The 18,503-nt window shown below is 33.5% G+C and overlaps 2 protein-coding genes across 4 annotated transcripts; one reads left to right on the top strand and one right to left on the bottom strand.

Annotated features, from left to right (window-relative positions):
* Positions 184-9,826, top strand: LOC109722476 (prolycopene isomerase 2, chloroplastic). 3 transcript variants are annotated; one of them, XR_002219486.1, is made up of 11 exons: positions 184-487; positions 2,125-2,348; positions 2,564-2,674; positions 3,058-3,111; positions 3,664-3,951; positions 4,355-4,546; positions 4,788-4,946; positions 5,429-5,665; positions 6,320-6,642; positions 6,913-6,988; positions 9,755-9,826. XR_002219486.1 is itself a non-coding variant. In XM_020250550.1 (10 exons), exons 1-9 carry the CDS (start codon positions 307-309, stop codon positions 6,632-6,634), a joined length of 1,761 nt encoding a protein of 586 aa, XP_020106139.1. In that variant the 5' UTR covers positions 184-306; the 3' UTR covers positions 6,635-6,642; positions 6,913-7,959. The 3 variants fall into 3 exon arrangements, 1 of the variants encoding a protein (XP_020106139.1); XR_002219484.1 differs by lacking the exon at positions 9,755-9,826 and adding an exon at positions 7,115-7,959; XM_020250550.1 differs by lacking the exon at positions 9,755-9,826 and having other exon boundaries at positions 6,913-7,959.
* On the bottom strand, positions 12,846-13,662 carry LOC109723111. Its single transcript, XM_020251367.1, has one exon. The coding sequence runs from the start codon at positions 13,660-13,662 to the stop codon at positions 13,123-13,125; it is 540 nt and encodes a 179-aa protein (XP_020106956.1). The 3' UTR covers positions 12,846-13,122.

Raw genomic sequence — 18,503 nt, 5'->3', positions numbered from 1 at the left:
TATCAATTTAAGAAGAACAATTTCATTAGTTAAAAATAATATCAGCAATATAACCGGTGCATTTCAGATTTTTTTCCACCCCACTCCTACTAGGAAAAAAGTGGGCCCACAATTTTTTGCGACAAGGCCTACGAGGTGCCACGTAGGCCCCCTGAACCTTTCCCCTTCTCACCTCTTTCTCTCTCCGTCCCAGCGTAACCCAAAAACTCAAACCCAACCGTTGCTTCCTCTCCTTCCCATTTTGCTTTTATACCCCCTCCATTTTTTGTTTTTGTAATTTTACGCCTCAATTAGTCGACTCCATCCATGGCTTCGCTCGTAGGCCTCCGCGCGCCACCTCCGATGCTCCGCCCCGGATTCAAAAATTGGCGGGAAAGGAGACCGGTTTTGGCGCGAAGTGGCTCGATGGTCGAGGAGGAGCCGCCGGTTCCCGCGAATCCCGCCGACGGTCGGCCCTCGACTCCCGGAGGGAGAAACCCTTTCCCAGGTACGAGAAAAAAAAAAAGGAGATGCGAAAAATGTGCGGACGATCCCTTTACTACTTTGTGTTTCAATTTGCTCCCTGCATGTTTCTTTTTTTTTTTTTTTAGGAAAAACTTTAAATATCATCCATGTGGTCTCACACTTTCTCACTTTAGTACCATATGATTTAAAGTGTATCAATTTAGCGTCCCGTGGTTTCATTTTTATCGTTTTATTATCGGTTTTACTAATTTTTTTTTGTTAAATCAATGACAAAATTAAAACTAAAGAGTACTAAAGTGAATATTTGATAAACCTACGTAGGGTATTTGAATTTTTTTGTATATAATTTAATAAAATATTAACGAAAAAGCTGACGAAAATATAAAAATGAAACCGAAGGACACTAACTTGATACACTTCAAATCACATGATACTAAAGTGAGAGACTGTGAAACCACATGGTGGTATTTGAAGTTTATCCTTTTTTTTTAACCGAAATACTTAATAAAGGTGAAAATGTATTGAGCCCCCTCAACTATAGATCACTCTTCTATTTTAGGCTAAATTACACTTTTGATCCTCAAACTAATTTAGTTGGCTAATTATTAGAGTATTATTGATGTGGAACAGTGGAAGTGATATAGTATCTTAATAATTGGTACTGCATCAATCACAATACTACTACATTGGTTCCATATTAGTGACGTATTAATATTTATTCATATAAATTGAATTGCGGGACTTAATTGTAACAATTCAAAAAGTTTTAAACCAGAAATTGCAACAAAGTTTGAGGACCAAAGTGTCACGTAGATTGTAATTTGAGGACCAAAATTATAATTTAGCCTATTTTTTTCTTTTGATTAAGACCCCCAAACTTCGTTAAATTTAATGATTTTATTAGCTGTTAGTTTTTAATTGGTCCATTCTAGCTTTATTCACTAAAAAGTGATTGAATCCGATGAATTTGACAAAACTCTCAATTTAATTGAATAAAATCACTCAACTAAGTGAACAAACTTAAAATGTTCATTTTGTAAGAATATTTATTTATTTTTTTTAACCCTTAGAAATTAAAGTGTAATCGAAGTGAAAATTCCGGTGCTCAAGTGTTTAAGTGAAAAGTACTGAAACCAAATCACAATGTCGGGATTGCGCAGGGACTACTAACACATTTTAGCCAAGTAAATACTTACAGTTATTATCATGCTGTCCAAGAATGCGTGCTAGTATTTGATTTTGTTACTATTTTTTATGATTTTAGGTTTAATATAGTAGGAATTTTTCATCGACTATCAGACGGTAACTTTGTACAATTAATGGATTAGAACCGTCTGGGCCGAAAGCTTCTTCAGAAGTCCTGTTTGAGAAGAATTGTGTGGAGAAGCACTCCAAACAACAACTTACTGCTAAAGAAGCACTTCTGGTGTTTAAGAAGCTTGTTTTAGCTTTCCACCACATTATTATTTGATTTTCTATTTATCGACAGTAGAGGCTACATGTCTTTGGTGTGAACACAGTAAAAAATTAGACTTTTTGTTTGTCCACAGCAGGAGCTGTGCTTTAGCGCTTCTAATTTTGGAGCTATGAAGCTCATTTAAGCGTCTTGTGATGGTAAATATGTCTTTGTGTCAGAATAAGATACTTGTGCATGTGCAGGGAAGCTAGAAGCAGATGTTGTGGTTATTGGAAGTGGAATAGGTGGGCTATGTTGTGCCGGGCTTTTGGCTCGATACAAGCAAGATGTTCTTGTATTAGAAAGCCATGATCAACCTGGAGGTGCTGCTCATTCCTTTGATATCAAGGGTTACAAATTCGACTCGGGCCCATCCTTGTTTTCTGGGTTTCAATCAAGAGGTCCTCAAGCTAATCCTCTTGCTCAGGTGCTCCCTACATAGTTTCTATAATGCATTCTAATTTTCTTAGCATTTTGTTGTGACACCAATAAATGCCCCTTATTTTTCCAACTCTCTGCATTTTCAGCGCATCCTATATGACATTTATAATTGTCTTATAATCTCCTCCTTTTTTTTATTGTTCACGATTAAACCTTATTAACATTAACGAATAAGTGATAAAACGGCTTCAGTGATTTAAGGTACTTGATGCGTTGGGCGAATCGGTCGAATGTGCTTCCTACAACTCATGGATGGTTTATATACCTGAAGGTGAGTTCCTCTCAAGAATCGGCCCCACTGAGTTTCTCAAGGTGAGCTCTTACTAGCTGATGCATTCACTTGATTGCTTTGCTGAGAGAAATTTATGTAATTCAATAATAAATAGAACCCTGCATTGTTAGTAATGTTTGGAATTGCAAAATTGCTGATTGTATCAGATGCAAAATGACATCTACTTGGAGTTCTATCAGATGCAATAGAGAAAGCTTTAATATGGTTTATAGTTTGAAATCATAAAGTTATTGCTTCTATATGTGTTTAAAATTAAAATATAATAAAATGGTCAAGGGGGAAAAAAATCTCCAAATAGAATTTTTAGAGTTAATTTGAGTGATTTTAAAATAGTTACTGATTTTTTGATTCATTTTTCTTCTGAAAAGTACTGATAATTCAACTGATTGTTTGATTCTAACAGGACCTTGAGATGTATGTCGGTATTGACGCTGTGCAGGAGTGGAAAAAACTTCTCGTGAGTGCCATTTTAAGTCTCTGAGTTTTTTTTTTTTTACCTGTAGTGAATTTGAAAATTTATTTAATACTGGAGAAAATTTTATAACAAATAAGCCCTTATATAGAGGTATCTTTGTTCAGTTCTTTCCTTAGCCACATGCCAAATCTAGGATGTGAAATTGTATGTTGCTAACCTACACGCCGTCTCATAGGATACGAAACTTGAATTTATATGCGCTCGCTCCCTTTGGCTTAAATTTGTTTTTCTTGCTCGCCCTCTTTCTCTCTCTTTATCATTCGAGGCAAAGAATACAGTGCCCATGCACTTGAGCATAAAAATTTGACACTATTTTAATGTAGCTAGAAACCACTGAAAGCTTTTCATGAATTCAAATATTGTTTACAGTCCCAGTTGAAAGATAAAAATAGGATGATAACCTTCAGATTGAACCGGCAATCTCTACATATGTTGTTGCTTGCTTGAGAATTGATGGTAGATCATACTTCTAATTGCAAGATTATTGGATTGATTACATTTCCTCTAATTGAACATGAGTAAGAATATCAACAGGATGCAGTTCTACCAATGTCTACTGCTGCGATGGCTCTGCCACCTATTTCAATTCGAGGAGATTTGGGCGTTCTTTCTACAGCGGCCGCTCGATACGCTCCGTCTCTGTTGAAATCCTTTGTCCAAATGGGCCCGCAGGGAGCTCTCGGTGCTACTAAGTTGTTGAGACCCTTCTCGGAAATTATTGATTCACTGGAGCTGAAAAATCCCTTCATACGTAATTGGGTGGATTTATTGAGCTTTCTACTTGCTGGGGTGAAATCGGATGGCATACTCTCAGCTGAACTCGTAAACTCATCTCCTTATTTACTTTCCCTGTTTATTTCGTCTCTTTTTTAGACTTCTATATCTTTCTGGAGATACTTACAAAATTTACCTCTTTTAAATATTTCTTCTTATAAAACTACCTTTCTCCAAAGAATTGGATGACTTGGTCATATTTGTTAGAAACTGCACTTCGAGGGGTACAGATGGAAATTCAGATTGTACAGGGCTATACATGTAATAGATTTTCTATTAATAGGTGTTTATTCGAGAAAATAGCTTTTTCAGTGCTTGATTAACCAATCTACGTTTTGAAGCTTAAAAAACTTTAGTCTAGCTAGTAGCTGTCGAGAATTATTTATGGTAGTTTTAACATTTATAGAGCTAAAGCCTTGTGTTTTCTCTTTTGGTTTTGGCGCAATCTCAGGTTTATATGTTTGCAGAATGGTATAAACCTGGGTGTATGCTTGAGTATCCTCTTGGCGGAACTGGAGCAATAGTAGACGCTCTTGTGCGAGGTCTTCAAAAATTCGGAGGAAGACTCGCACTGCGCACTCACGTGGAAAATATCGTTGTAGAAAATGGTCGAGCCGTTGGTGTGAAGTTAAGTAGTGGACAGGTAATCAGCTATTTTAAAAGGGCTGAAGTGCAGATAAATCCCCTGAATGTATCACAATTTGCACCCACCCTGTTCATTAATCAAAGTGTACATACAATCCGTCGATTTATTAGAATTTTTGTACGCGTAGGTTTCTATTATTGAATGTGTAGAGCCTTCATTAGACCTTTTGGTGTCTCTATTTGTGAAAATTGAAATTGCTACTGCTACTGACGTGATTGTTAATTTGCTTTCTTTGCAGTTCATACGTGCCAAAAAGGCTGTGGTTAGTAATGCATCGATGTGGGATACATTGAATCTGTTACCTTTGGATTTTGTCCCCAAATCTTACCAAGATAGAGTTAATGCAACTCCACAATGCGAATCATTCATGCATCTCCACTTGGGTTTTGACGCAGCGGTAAGACCACATTGATTTAATATTGTCACGCAAGCCAAATCACAGTAGAACACCTTATTTTCTGGCGAGAACATTATAATGCATTTAATTCATCAAACTCTTCCAAATGAATTAACTGCATCTTTGCATCCTATGTGTGAAGAACACATTAACATATTTTTCCTTATAGCACGATTAACATCCTTTTCCATCTTATATAGTTTTTGCTCTCTAGCTTATCCAGTAAAGATAGTTACAGTAAATTGACATTCGCATGAAGTATTATTTATCCTTTTGGTCGAAGTATTATCCGTCTCGTTTATTGTGAATTATCTATTTAGTGGTAGATCCAATGAAAGATATTTAGTGCCCCGAGAATTTCCAAAAGTAAAAGGAACAGGTTAGAATCCAACTAAAGGAGAAAGAAACAACTAAATACTTTGTACGTTCGTTTGATTTCTTTCGTCCAAAGCGATGTCAACTGAATAGCTTCCAATTGACAGAACATTCGAGAAGACCTGGGAATCCATCACATCGTAGTTAATGATTGGAGCAAGGGTGTCGATGCCGAGCAAAATGTCGTTTCGATATCCATACCGAGTGTTCTTGGTAAGGGTTTGGCGCCCCCTGGGAAACATGTGTTGCATGCTTATACTCCAGGAACAGAACCTTTTGGCTTGTGGGAAGGACTGGATCGTAAAGGTGCGGAGTATCGGAGGCTTAAAGAAGAGCGTTCTGAGGTATGCATATTGATCCTATATTATGCTACTTTCTAATGCTTTCAACAATATAATGGATATTGTGTTCTACTAAAAGAGCTTTATTATATCACGGTAAGTATGGAAAATAGAAGTTTGGAACTCCAGGAAACATCGATAACATAGATTTGTTATAATCAACAAAAAAATATATAAAAAATAAATATTTAAAACTTGTGTAAAACATCAAGATGACATGAGTACATTTGATTTCCGCTCTTTATATTAATTGCCAATGCTTTATTCTAGTTAACTGCTTTATTTAGGTTCACCTTCTCATAATTAGGAGCTAAGGCGTGTTTGGCCCTTTGGAGCTTCTGCAAAAGTGCTTTTGAGTAGATTTTTTTTTTTTTTTTAAAAGACAACCTTATAAATAAATTTGCATTGTAGCAAAAGCAGAAGCTTAAACATCAGATTAGAGCTTTCGTCTTTTCAGCCGGAAAACTCATTTTTGGGTCCTACCACGACAAATATTTAAACTTTTTGGTACGTAGTTAAATGCCCGGTTTCTGGAATCTTCTACTTTCTGGAGTACAGAAGAGCAGCTGTACTGGAACTAATGCCAAAAGACACCAAGCAATGATAGGCAGATTGAATTTGAAACATAATAAAAATGTTTGCTTCCTTTCATGCAAGGTAATGTGGAGAGCGGTCGAACGTGCAGTGGGCCGTGGATTTGATCGCGAGAAATGCGAAGTGAAATTAGTCGGAACACCACTAACCCATAAGAGGTTTCTTAGAAGGAATAGAGGAACATATGGTCCGGCCATCAAAGCAGGACAAGGCACATTCCCCGGCCATGCGACACCTATCCCACAATTGTTTTGTTGTGGAGACTCGACCTTTCCAGGAATTGGAGTGCCCGCAGTCGCAGCTAGTGGTGCCATAGTCGCCAACACTTTGGTGTCTGTGTCTCAACACTCTGAGCTTCTTGATGCCATCGGAATCTGATCACTACGGTCGGTAAATATTTTCCCTTTTATATTAGTTTGTCTTATACTCTTATTCATGGGACAAATGCATCGAACCCTCGTTTCCAAAAGCTAAAAAGAAAAGATACACGGAAATGGAGGGGTGGTTTTTCGTATCTTTTTGCAAAAACTTTTGATAGTTGGAGTCACCACATGTCGAAGATCCCCGTGTTGTTTTTTCAATGTAAATTGCATTAGTTCGATTGTTCCTTTTGATGCACTTTCTGTATCATGTTTTAACTACTGATGTTTCTGCAGTTGCCATTTTATTTCGGCGCTCTCCTGCGACACTTTTTATCTCCTCGAAGCAGCAGGAATTTGATCACAATTGGCGGTAAACAGCTTCCTTTGTCTTTTACTCTTTTATTCTTGATAAGAGCTTATTATACCTTATAAATGCTTGTTACATTTTCGCGCGCGTGTATTCTTTCTAAATCATTTGAAGCTTTTATCTTGGCAGCACTTTTTGGAAACCAAAGGAAGTGAAAAAGATAATATATTGAGGGGAAAAAACACTTTGAAATTAAGTTGGAGACCCGGCAATGAGTGTAGAGAACAAAGAGGTTTGAGTCAAACATTAGAAAATCTCATGAATACAGGATGGGTTAACTTAGAAGTTTATGATATATCAGTTGTATATTATACTCATAAAAAAAAAAGAGAAAAATGTGTGAAGATACCCTGAACTTTAGCTTTTTTGTAAACAGGCACTTGAACTTTCAATTTTGGTAATTAGATCCCTTAAACTTTATCAAATAGTTTAATAAACCCCTCTTTTCGATTACATAATCAGTTTTGTCATTTGTGTCGTACAGCTTTATAAAGCTGCAAAACACAAAGAAATATTATTATTATTGTTATTATTATTATTTTGTATCCTAACATCGAAAAATAAAGCAACAAAAATAAATGTTTGGTTCAACCATTTTCTTCGATCATCAAACTTAATTATCAAAACTGGAAGGAAAAAAAAAAAAAGGATTTATTTATATTTTAAGTCTTATAGGATTAAATGAATGACATCCGATCAAAATAGTAGTATAATTAGTGAGTTCACTTAAGAAGGGGGGTCTTTTGAACTATTTGATAAAGTTTAGAAGAAGTAACAACCAAAATTAAAAGTTTAAATACTTATTTGCAATAGAGCTAAAGTTTAGGGGCTCTCTGTACATTTTACCCAAAAAGATTTTAATCCCCATCTACACAAAATTATGTTGTAATTAAGCTTCCTCTTGAAATTTGAATTCCTTCTATTGGAGCTTGTTGCTTTTGTTCATTTAATGGGGGAGGTATTATGGGTGTGCATATTGAATGTAGGAAATAGAAGTTCATAAAACTAATACGGGTTGAATTAATCACACAAATAATGCTATGCCCGCTCTCAGAAGTAGATGAAATTAGAATTTGAACCGAAACGTTTGGTTTCTTTGGACGGTACGTAGAGCCCACTTTGTCCTGATTTGAGTAATCCTCTTTGACGACATAGTTTTTGTCGTCCAAATTCTGAATCAATCTACTTCATGGAACGGGCGTAGCATTACAACTTGTATGAATACCTTATAATAATTTACAATATCTTAAGATATTTTTATTGGTTTTTTGATACCCAGAAAGGGCATCCAAATACTCTTTTCTGAATATGAATACTATATTTTTTAGGATTAATTTTATACAGGTCTCTACAAATATAGTGATTTGCATATATATTCTTACAAAATTCAACTTTCATATGTTGTCCTTACAAAAGTCTTAATATTTTCAAATATACGCCTCTGGTTTGTTATCATTAAAACACTATTTATTTTATAAGTAAAATAATCTTTTTGCCATCACAAATATGTTTCTCCAAAAGCTCCAATTGTTAATTGAAGAGAGATAAAAAGGTCAATTCACCTTATTAACTAATCAGGGTTAAGTATTTAATCTATAGTCAACTAAATTTTTCTAACGGATTTTAATAGCAAGGATATATTTGAAAACATTAGGACTTTTACAGGAACATCATATGAAAGTTGAATTTTATAGAGATGTATATTTACAAGAATCTGTATGCAATTAACTCTTTTTTTTTAATAAAAGTAGTATAAATATTTCAATGCCAAAATTATAGAGCATCCAAACATATGCCTTTACTTTAAATCACAATAAACATTTCTTTTAGGGTAAACTTCAAATACCATCCTGTGGTTTCGCATTTTCTCACTTTAGTATCCTGTGGTTTAAAGTGTATCTAGTTAGTATCCTGTGGTTTCATTTTTATTTTTTCATCAACTTTTTTGTTAATATATTTCGTTAAATTATATACAAAAAAACTTCATATACCCCGTCTAGATTTATTGAATATTCACTTCAGTACTCTTTAGTTTTAACTCTGTCATTGATTTAACGAAAAAAATTAGTAAAATCGATAATAAAAAAATAAAAATAAAATCACATGGCACTAAATGGATATATTTTGAATCACAGGATACTAAAATAAAAAAGCGTGAAATCGCAGGAGTGACATTTAAAGTTTTTTTTTTTTTGAATACAACTTTGTTACAGTTGAAGTTGAAAGAGAAGTCCCAAGTTGTTAGGCTGTCAACTCAATAGTGTCACATTAGATAATATATTTTGAGTAATTGCTGAAGATGTAATGGTTAGCAATCTAGTCCCAGATAGGATGTATGAATAACAGTTGTTTATGATCGATCACTCACCCACAAGTCAATGTCGAAGAGCTCAGTACACATCAATATTGACTTTTAGCCACACATCACATGTCACATCAATTTTAAACTATTGGCCTCAAATACTTTAGCGGAACATAAACATATTTAATAGAGTTAATTTTATACAGATCTATGTTAAAATATCAAATAATAAATAAATTCTTATAAAATTTAAATGATCAGTTTTATTTCTTAAAAAATTATCTAATTTGCAAGTGTGCTTCCAAAAATTCCTGTTCGTTTGTCTCTATTAATTTTTTTTAATAATGGATGTATAAAATAACTATTTTGCTCTTACAAATTTATTCATGTAATAAGCTATCTTTCTTTCTCTTTCCTTGCCTTCGCTACGGCATGTGCGGCGTACTTTATTTTTACCGTCGCTGCAGGTCTCGCCTTAGCATGAATAAAGAGGAGAGGATGAGAAAGATGACGAGACTCAATATGAGAATACAAATTATATATATAAGGGGTAGAAAGGTCATTTTATTCCTTAGCTAATTGTGGTTAATTTTTTTAACTCGTGATTATCTAAATTTTGCTAACGAAAAAACATATTTGCAAACAGAAAGAATTTTGAAGGGATAAATCTGATAACTTAAATTTTATAGAAATATATTTGCTATTTGATATATTAGTAGGGAGTCATATGTAATTATGTCTAAAAAAATAATATGATAAACTNGAATTGATGATCCACTTCGTTAAATATGATCTAGAGTATTTGGAACTTCTGGAAAATAAATTTCGTAATTTTTTGAAATCATAATAAAGTTCATCAAGCGGATATAAAATAAACGGTCAAAATCGAACGACGTCTTAAAAATGAATGATCGAATCCTTCAATTTAAGAACGGAGTTATTGATCTTTATCTATATAGTGAATATAATTTTCTATAAAAATTCAACTAATTTCGATTCTTTTACACCGTTAAACTAGCAAATATCTCATACCGACCGTTAAAAATTATCAATTTTGTAACTTTTTGATCGTAAGATAAATGATGTTGAAAAATTATAAAATTTGATTTCTAAACGTTTTAAATGCTCTAAATAACGTTTAACGGTGTGGATCGTCGATTCGGAAGCTCTATCATCGAAAACGACTTATGAGTACGAGGGCGATCGTACTCATAGGAGTATAGTAGCCGGACTCTATATATATATAGAGAGAGAGAGAGAGTTGAGCTAGAATACTCTCAAAAGCACCAAGAGGGTGGTGCTTTTGAGTTTTTAGCCATTGGATGAAGAGATATAAGGTTGGGATGATGATGATAGGTGGTGGTAGGTGGAATAGTATTTAATCCAAAGACTATTAGTAATCAAGGAATAGATCCGAGAGCTAGAAACCTAGAAACACCAAGGGGATTGGTGCTTCTAAAAGTATTATATCTCAATTATATATATATATATATATACATATATATATATATATAATATCTATATTATATTATATAATAATATAGCTTAGCTAAATACTCCTCGAGAGAAACGATGGCCTTCTTACTCTCGAGTTGTTTTCGATGATAGAGCTTCCAAATTGACGATCGGCTCCGTTGAACATGATTTATACCATTGAAGTGTTTAGAAATCAAATTCAAATCTTTTCGACATCATTGCCTAATGATCAAGGATTTCAAAATTTGTAATTTTAATGGTGGATAAGAGACGTTTTCTCGTTAACGTGTAAGATATCCAAATCAATTGAATTTTTGTTAGAAAATTCTTAAACTATTTAAAACAAGATCTATACTCTTGATCTTGATTACAAGACTCCTATCATCATTTTTAAAGAATATTCATTTTCAGCGATTCATTTTTCTATTTACTAGATGGATATAAAACAATATCGAAAGTGCGTGAAATTTGATTTCTAGGTAGTTTAAATGGTTTAGATCATATTTAACGGAGCCGATCGTCAATTTGGAAGCTCTAATCATCGAAAACAACTCGGAGTAAACTCGCTGTTTACTCTCGAGAGTATTCTAGCTCAACTCTATATAATATATATATAGAGTAGGGCTGCTGTGCTCTCAGAGCACGGAGGACTCCGTGCTCCTGAGCCGTTTTCAATGATGGAGTTTTCAAATCAACGATCGGCTCCGTTAAACTTGATCTAGCGTATTTGAAGTTTCTAGAAAATAATTTTTGCGATTTTTCGATATCATTTACTTAGCAATCGAAAGGATTCAAAATCAATAATTTTTAATGGCTGAAAATAAAAATCCTATAAAAAGTGGTGATAGAGCACTAAAATTTTCGATCAGAAATATAGATCTTGTTGTAGATAGTATAAAGAATTTTCTATCAAAATTTCATCTGATTTGAATACTTCTACATCGTTAAACTTGAAAACGGCAAATATCAACCATTAAAAATTATGGATTTTGAATCCTTTCGATCACTAGGTAAATGATATCGAAAAATCGCAAAAATTATTTTCTAGAAACTTCAAATGCGCTAGATCAAGTCTAACGGAGCCGATCGTTGATTCGAAAACTCCATCATCGAAAACGACTCAGGCTCCTGAGAGCACAGCAGCCCTGCTCATATATATATATATATATATATGGGGGTAAAAAGATGATTTTACCCCTTAGTTTATTGTGGGTAGTTTTTTTAACTCACATGGTTATTTTAATTTTGGTACACATGGTTATTTTAATTTTGGTAACGAAAATATATTTTTGCATATGGTAGGATTTTTGAACGAATAAATCTGATAATTTAAGTTTTGTAGGAATATTTTACTATTTGATACCTATGCAGAGAGCCGTATACAATTATCCCTATTCAATATGTTATTAACCTGCTATGTTTAATAGTAAATATTATTTAGTCAATATCACCACCAATGTAAGAAGGGAAAGATATGGTGAGGTGACCAAGGAGGAGGTCAACCATTAATGCATTAATAATTTGTAGTTTTGGAACAATTTTGATATTTAAACATCTACCTAAATATCATAATTAGTATGAATGATGCGAAATATTAATGATTTGTTTTGCATATAATGTAAATCCGAACTTGTTGATATCCTCTCTCCAGATCAACACATTACATTACTAGACCTATTTTTGATTAAAAAAATATTGTCAAAATTTTCATAAAACCAAAGAGTTCTAAAAAATCCCCTTAAACAAGAGTTTTAAGATCAATGAGACAACAAGGAAAAAAAAACCAAGAAAGTAAAAAGAAAAAGGACAAGATCATGTGGTCCAATTAATTGTTATTATATACCTGATTAATAGTAAGAAGCTACAAAAAGGAGAAAAAAGTGTAAAAGTAGACATTTTTTTTTCCTCCACCAAAACTTCTTCAAAGGAGAGAAATCAAAAGAAACAAACAAACAAACAAAAAAAAAAAAGAAGCATTCCAAATGGAGATAATATTAATTCTTCCATTATAAACTAATAAGATCACAACAAGACATTCATGTATGCACTCACTGTGTCCTGCCCCATTAATTCTCAGAAACATAAACTAATAAGATCTCAACAGGACCTTCATGTATGCACTGCCCCATCAATTCTCAGAAATATAGAGGTTGCAATAATAATAATAAGAAGAAGAAGAAGAAGAAGAAATGGGTCAAAAACTTGAATGCCATGTGACAGAAGTGGCTCAGATTCCTCCATTTCATCATTATCAAGAGATCATGTCATATCATATGAGAAGAGAGAAATCTTACATGAAGGAAAACCAAGGAACTCAGGAGTATTCAGAAGCCACCCAAAACAAAGAAAGTGAATATTATCAGAGGCCAAAGAGCCTCTTACAGGCCCTGAAGATGCTCCCTTTGTTCTTCTTCTTCTTCTTCTGCCTCCTGCTCTGAGATCTCATCTGCACCTGCTGCTCACCCTCTCCTCCTTCTTCTTCTTCTTCTTCCTGATCCATTAACTCCCCATCCCCATCCTCTCCACTGCCATCTATTCTCCAATACCCTTCTGCAACAGAAGCAGCTTTTCTCATGGAAAAAGCCCTTCTCACCACAGCACCAAAGGTGGAGGAGGAGGAGGAGCTCCTGCAGTCACTGGCCCTGAACCTCTGTGAACCTGAGGAGAAGTTCCTCCTCAGTGCTGCCCCAAACCTCTCCCCACCACCACCACCACCACCACCACCAACAACAACAACAACATTTTTGTCATCTTTTGGTGTGGGATTTGGGTTCTCCTGGGGATGGGTGGTAGGGTCTGAAAAGTCTATAGACCTTGCCTTTGTTGTGTAGCTGCTGCTCTTGCTGCTGCTGCTGCTGCTGCTGCTGCTGTTCACTCTCATCTTTGAGTACCCATTCATTTTCTATCTCTCTCTCTCTGTTTTGTTGTTGGGTGGGGGAGGTGGTGGTTTTGAGGATGATAAATGATGGAAATAAAGAAGAGAGAGGGGAAAGAAAAAAATGGTGGTTACAGTGGATTAGGAGGAGGTGGGAGTGATTAATTGTTAGTGTTTGGTTTTGGTGGTGGTGGTGGTGGTGGTGGTGGTGGTGAGGATGGAGAGAGAGAGAGAGGGAGGAAAATGGTGGAGGAGGGAGTGATGGGTGGAAGCATGGGGGTCTTAAAGAAAGGAGGGTCAAATGTGTGGCCAGTCCCTCTTCTACCCCAATGTTGTAACTTGGTTCATACACCTTCTTTTTTTTTTCTTTTTCTTTTTCCTTTTTTTTTCTTCTGGCCAACAACTAAAATATACAGAAAATAGTTTTCTGGCTGAAATGATATATATATTTTTTAAGGGTTAATGTAAATAACCGAATAACAAATATATCTTTGCAAAGTTTAATTTTTCATTTTTATTCCTGCAAAAGTGCAGTGATATTCATCTTTGCATTTTTGACGTTAGAATATTATTTATTTTTTAACAGTGAATAAGAGAAATAATATTTTTGCCCTTATAAACATATCTCTCCAAAATCTCAAACTGTTAGAATTATATAAAAATATTTTTTCAAAAAAGTACTTTACTCAATAATATAAGATGAGTAAAAAGGTTAATTTAACTCATTCACTAAGACTTAGTTTGGTATTAAAGTTTATCTGACGCTGTTAGATAAAATGAAGTTAGGAAAAAAGTATATAGAGATATGTTTCTGCGTTCTCTGGTAGGACCGTAGAAAATACATCATAACCGATTTATCATAATATGCGGAATGCAATATTGCGTACGGAAACAAACAGTATATTTTTCCATCGTGCTTTCTCACCGCACGTAACGCAATCTTCCTGCAATCCCAAACGAAGCCTAATTAGTGTTGAGTATTTTATTTATAGTTAACTATATTTTTCTAACGAATTCTAATAGCAAGAATATATTTGAAAATATTAGGACTTTTGCAGGAATAAAATAAAAAGTTAAACTTTATAGGAATATATCTGCTATTTGAAATGTTTATAAAAAACTGTACGCAATTAAATTTTTTTTTTTTAATCTTTTGGTTAATGCTAGCAGGCGTCGCCCCGTTTGGATTGGGTACAAGATGGGGTATAAGGGCTTCATACCCCATCTTGTAGCCAAACACTATTTTGTTGAGGTGGGAACTATAGTTCCCACCTTAACAAGTTATTCCAGAAATAACCTGTTAAGGATGGAAACAATAGTTCCCACTCCGGGTGGGAACAAGCTTGCTCCCACCTACTTGGGTAGAGAGAGAGAGAAAGTTTTATTTTAAAATAGAATTTAAATTTTTAGATTTTAAAATTTATAATTTTAAAATTAAAATTTAAAATTATGATTTTTAAATTTTAAAGAGTTCGAACCCTCAACGAGATAGGCGGCAGGTGGGTACTATAACTATTAATAAATGTTGGAATGAGAAATATAAGTGGCGAAGGGCTTGGTGGTTGGTACCAGAGGTCCCAAGTTCGAATCCTAGTTGATTCATATTTTCAGCTAAGTTTATTTCTTAACGAAATAAACGAAGCGGGTAGCGTTATACCTATCTCTCTCGAAAAAAAAAAAAGGGAAAAAAAAAGAAAGAGAAATACAGGAACCAAATTGCTGAGAACACAGGGACTATCCATACATTTTGCCCCAGAGTTAAGTACTTAGAAAGGTGGGTGGTTGTGGAGTTGGAATTGGGGAAGTGGCAGTAGAGCAGAGAGAGTCAAAGTAGTAGCAGAAAGTGTGTGAACAGTAGAGCAGGTGGGGAGGAGTGCAGAAAAGAAGAGAATCCCTGAATTTTAAATGGTAATCTTGTCTTTTGTCTTTCTATTTTTTTTTTTTTTTCTTTTTGGCTTTTTTTTAGTAGAGATATTGCATCCTTTTTATTTACTAATCCAATAATTGATCACTTCTTAATTATATGTGATAATGACATTGTACTACAATACTGACCATTAAGGCTTAAGTTTGAAGCTCAGTTGTTTCATATTTTTAGACTTTTTAGATTTTTGAATAGTGTAAAAAAAAAAATTATCGCTATGAAAAACTACTTTCAATTTTTCGCCCGTTTGGCTCTTAAGAAAATTAGCATTTTTGGAAAGCTGTTTACCAAAACTAAAATGTTTACATTTGAAGTACAAGAACACAAGGCTTAGTTTGGTATTAAGGTCTATCTAACGCTATTAGATAAAATGGAGTTAAGAAAAAGGATATAGAGATATGCTTATGCGTTCTCCGGTGGGACCGCAGAAAATATACCGTAACCGACTCATCGCGATATGCGGAATGCAATATTACGTACGGAAACAAACAGGGTATTTTCCAACATACTTTCTCACCGCACGTAACGCAATTCCTCCGCACTCCCAAACGAAGCATAAGTTTACCTTACTTAGAGGGTACTTAGCATTTTGAGACAATAATCATCATGGTCAATAAATGCACAAGTTCGAATTTTATAGAAACTATCCCTGGCGCAAGTGGTAAAAAATTTGATAGTTGGTATCTGAAATTTCAATTTAAATTTTAGTTGATTCACATTTCTAGCTAAATTTATTTCGAATAAAAATAAATGAAGTGAGTAGTATGCTACTTCTCTCTCTTTCAAAAAAAAAGAAGAAGAAGATAATTATATGCATGTTCTTTTAAATTTTTTAAATGATATTTTTATGTAAAAAGATGTGGGACTGGATGGTAAATTTTTTGTATTTTTTAATCTAAAATATTTATTTATAATAAAAAATAAAAATAATTCTTTTATTCATAATTTATTTTTTTTAAAAAATTGTTATATATTGCTTGGCCGAAGTAGCAAATTATATAAAAGTAGGGTTAAAAAAAAAATATAATAACAACAATTCCCAATGGAGCCCTAACTTCCAAATCAATAGCTGTTTCTGATTTTAAATTTTAATTTGTTGTAATTTCTGACTCGCCTTTTCAAATTATTCTCATTAAATCCCATAGTCTAATATAATCGACAGAAAACCGGCGTGTTGCCGATGTGACAATATCGTGATTCTTTAGTTATCGATATATCATCAATAACAATATTGCCATATTAGTGACAAATTACTATGCAGTCAACTTAATTGAGTTGTGGAACTTGATGTCAATCCTAAAATTTCTAAGTCATAAATTACAGCGAATTAAAGTTTTATGACCAAAATATCAATTTTCTTATAGTTCAAGAACCAAAAGTATAATTCAGCCAAACTAAATGTTATTAAAAATATTCTTATTACAGTCAAATTAGATTCATTAAATTTAGAACTTATTTAGTATTGCGGATCATTTAATATTCAGACGACAAAATAGAATTGGAGTAAAAATATACAACAATACACTCTTCTCTTTTTTTGTTAAATATTTTTGTAATATACAGAATATAATATTCCGTATCGAGGAAGCAATAAATTAGGGTTACATATTTAAGCCAAAAAAAAAAAAAAAAAAANTATGAGACAATAATCATCATGGTCAATAAATGCGCGAGTTCGAATTTTATAGAAACTATCCCTGGCGCAAGTGGTAAAATATTTGATAGTTGGTATCTGAAATTTCAATTTAAATTTTAGTTGATTCACATTTCCAGCTAAATTTATTTTGAAAAAAAATAAATGAAGTGAGTAGTATGCTACCTCTCTCTCTCTTTCAAAAAAAAAGAAGAAGAAGATAATTATATGCATGTTCTTTTAAATTTTTTAAATGATATTTTTATGTAAAAAGATGTGGGACTGGATGGTAAATTTTTTGTATTTTTTAATCTAAAATATTTATTTGATAATAAAAAATAAAAATAATTATTTTATTCATAATTTATTTTTTTTAAAAAAATTGTTATATATTGCTTGGCCGAAGTCGCAAATTATATAAAAGTAGGGTTAAAAAAATAATAAAAAATAACAACAATTCCCAATGGGGCCCTAACTTTCAAATCAATAGTTGTTTCTGATTTTAAATTTTAATTTATTGTAATTTCTGACTCACCTTTTCAGATTATTCTCATTAACTTTCATAGTCTAATATAATCGACCGAAAATCGACGTGTTGCCGATGTGACAATATCCTGATATTTTAGTTATCGATATATCATCAATAACAATATTGCCATATTAGCGACAAATTACTATGCAGTCAACTTAATTGAGTTGTGGAACTTGATACTAATTCTAAAACTTGTAAGTCATAAATTACAGCGAATTAAAATTTGGTGACCAAAATATCAACTTTCTTATAGTTTGAGAACCAAAAGTATAATTTAGCCAAACTAAATGTTATTAAAAATATTCTTATTACAGTCAAATTAGATTCATTAAATTTAGAGCTTATTTAGTATTGCGGGTCATTTAATACTCAGACGACAAACCAGAATTGGAGTAAAATTATATAACAATACACTCTTCTCTTTTTTTTTGTTATATATTTTTGCAATATACAGAATATAATATTTCGTATCAAGGAAGCAGTAAATTAGGGTTACATATTTAAGCCAAAAAAAAAAAAAAAACCATATACTTGTGTGACAATTTATGAACCCAATAAATTTTTTCCACCCCCACGTTTTAAGGAGTGGGGAGATGGGAGGATTTGTCGGGTCAGCGTTGACTGGTGTGGATGCAAACCAACTGAGCAGAGAGATCGGATCTCCAAAGAGGAGCAATTCTAACGAGGAAGTTTAAGTTATATTTCGCTTTTAAAGGGTGCGTTTGTTTGGCTGAAAGTGAGGTGGAAGTAGAGAGGAGAGAGAAGGTTTCGTTTGA

This window comes from Ananas comosus, linkage group 1, assembly GCF_001540865.1.
Source record: "Ananas comosus cultivar F153 linkage group 1, ASM154086v1, whole genome shotgun sequence".
NCBI lineage: Eukaryota > Viridiplantae > Streptophyta > Magnoliopsida > Poales > Bromeliaceae > Ananas > Ananas comosus.
This window is presented reverse-complemented; position numbering and strand designations above follow the sequence as displayed.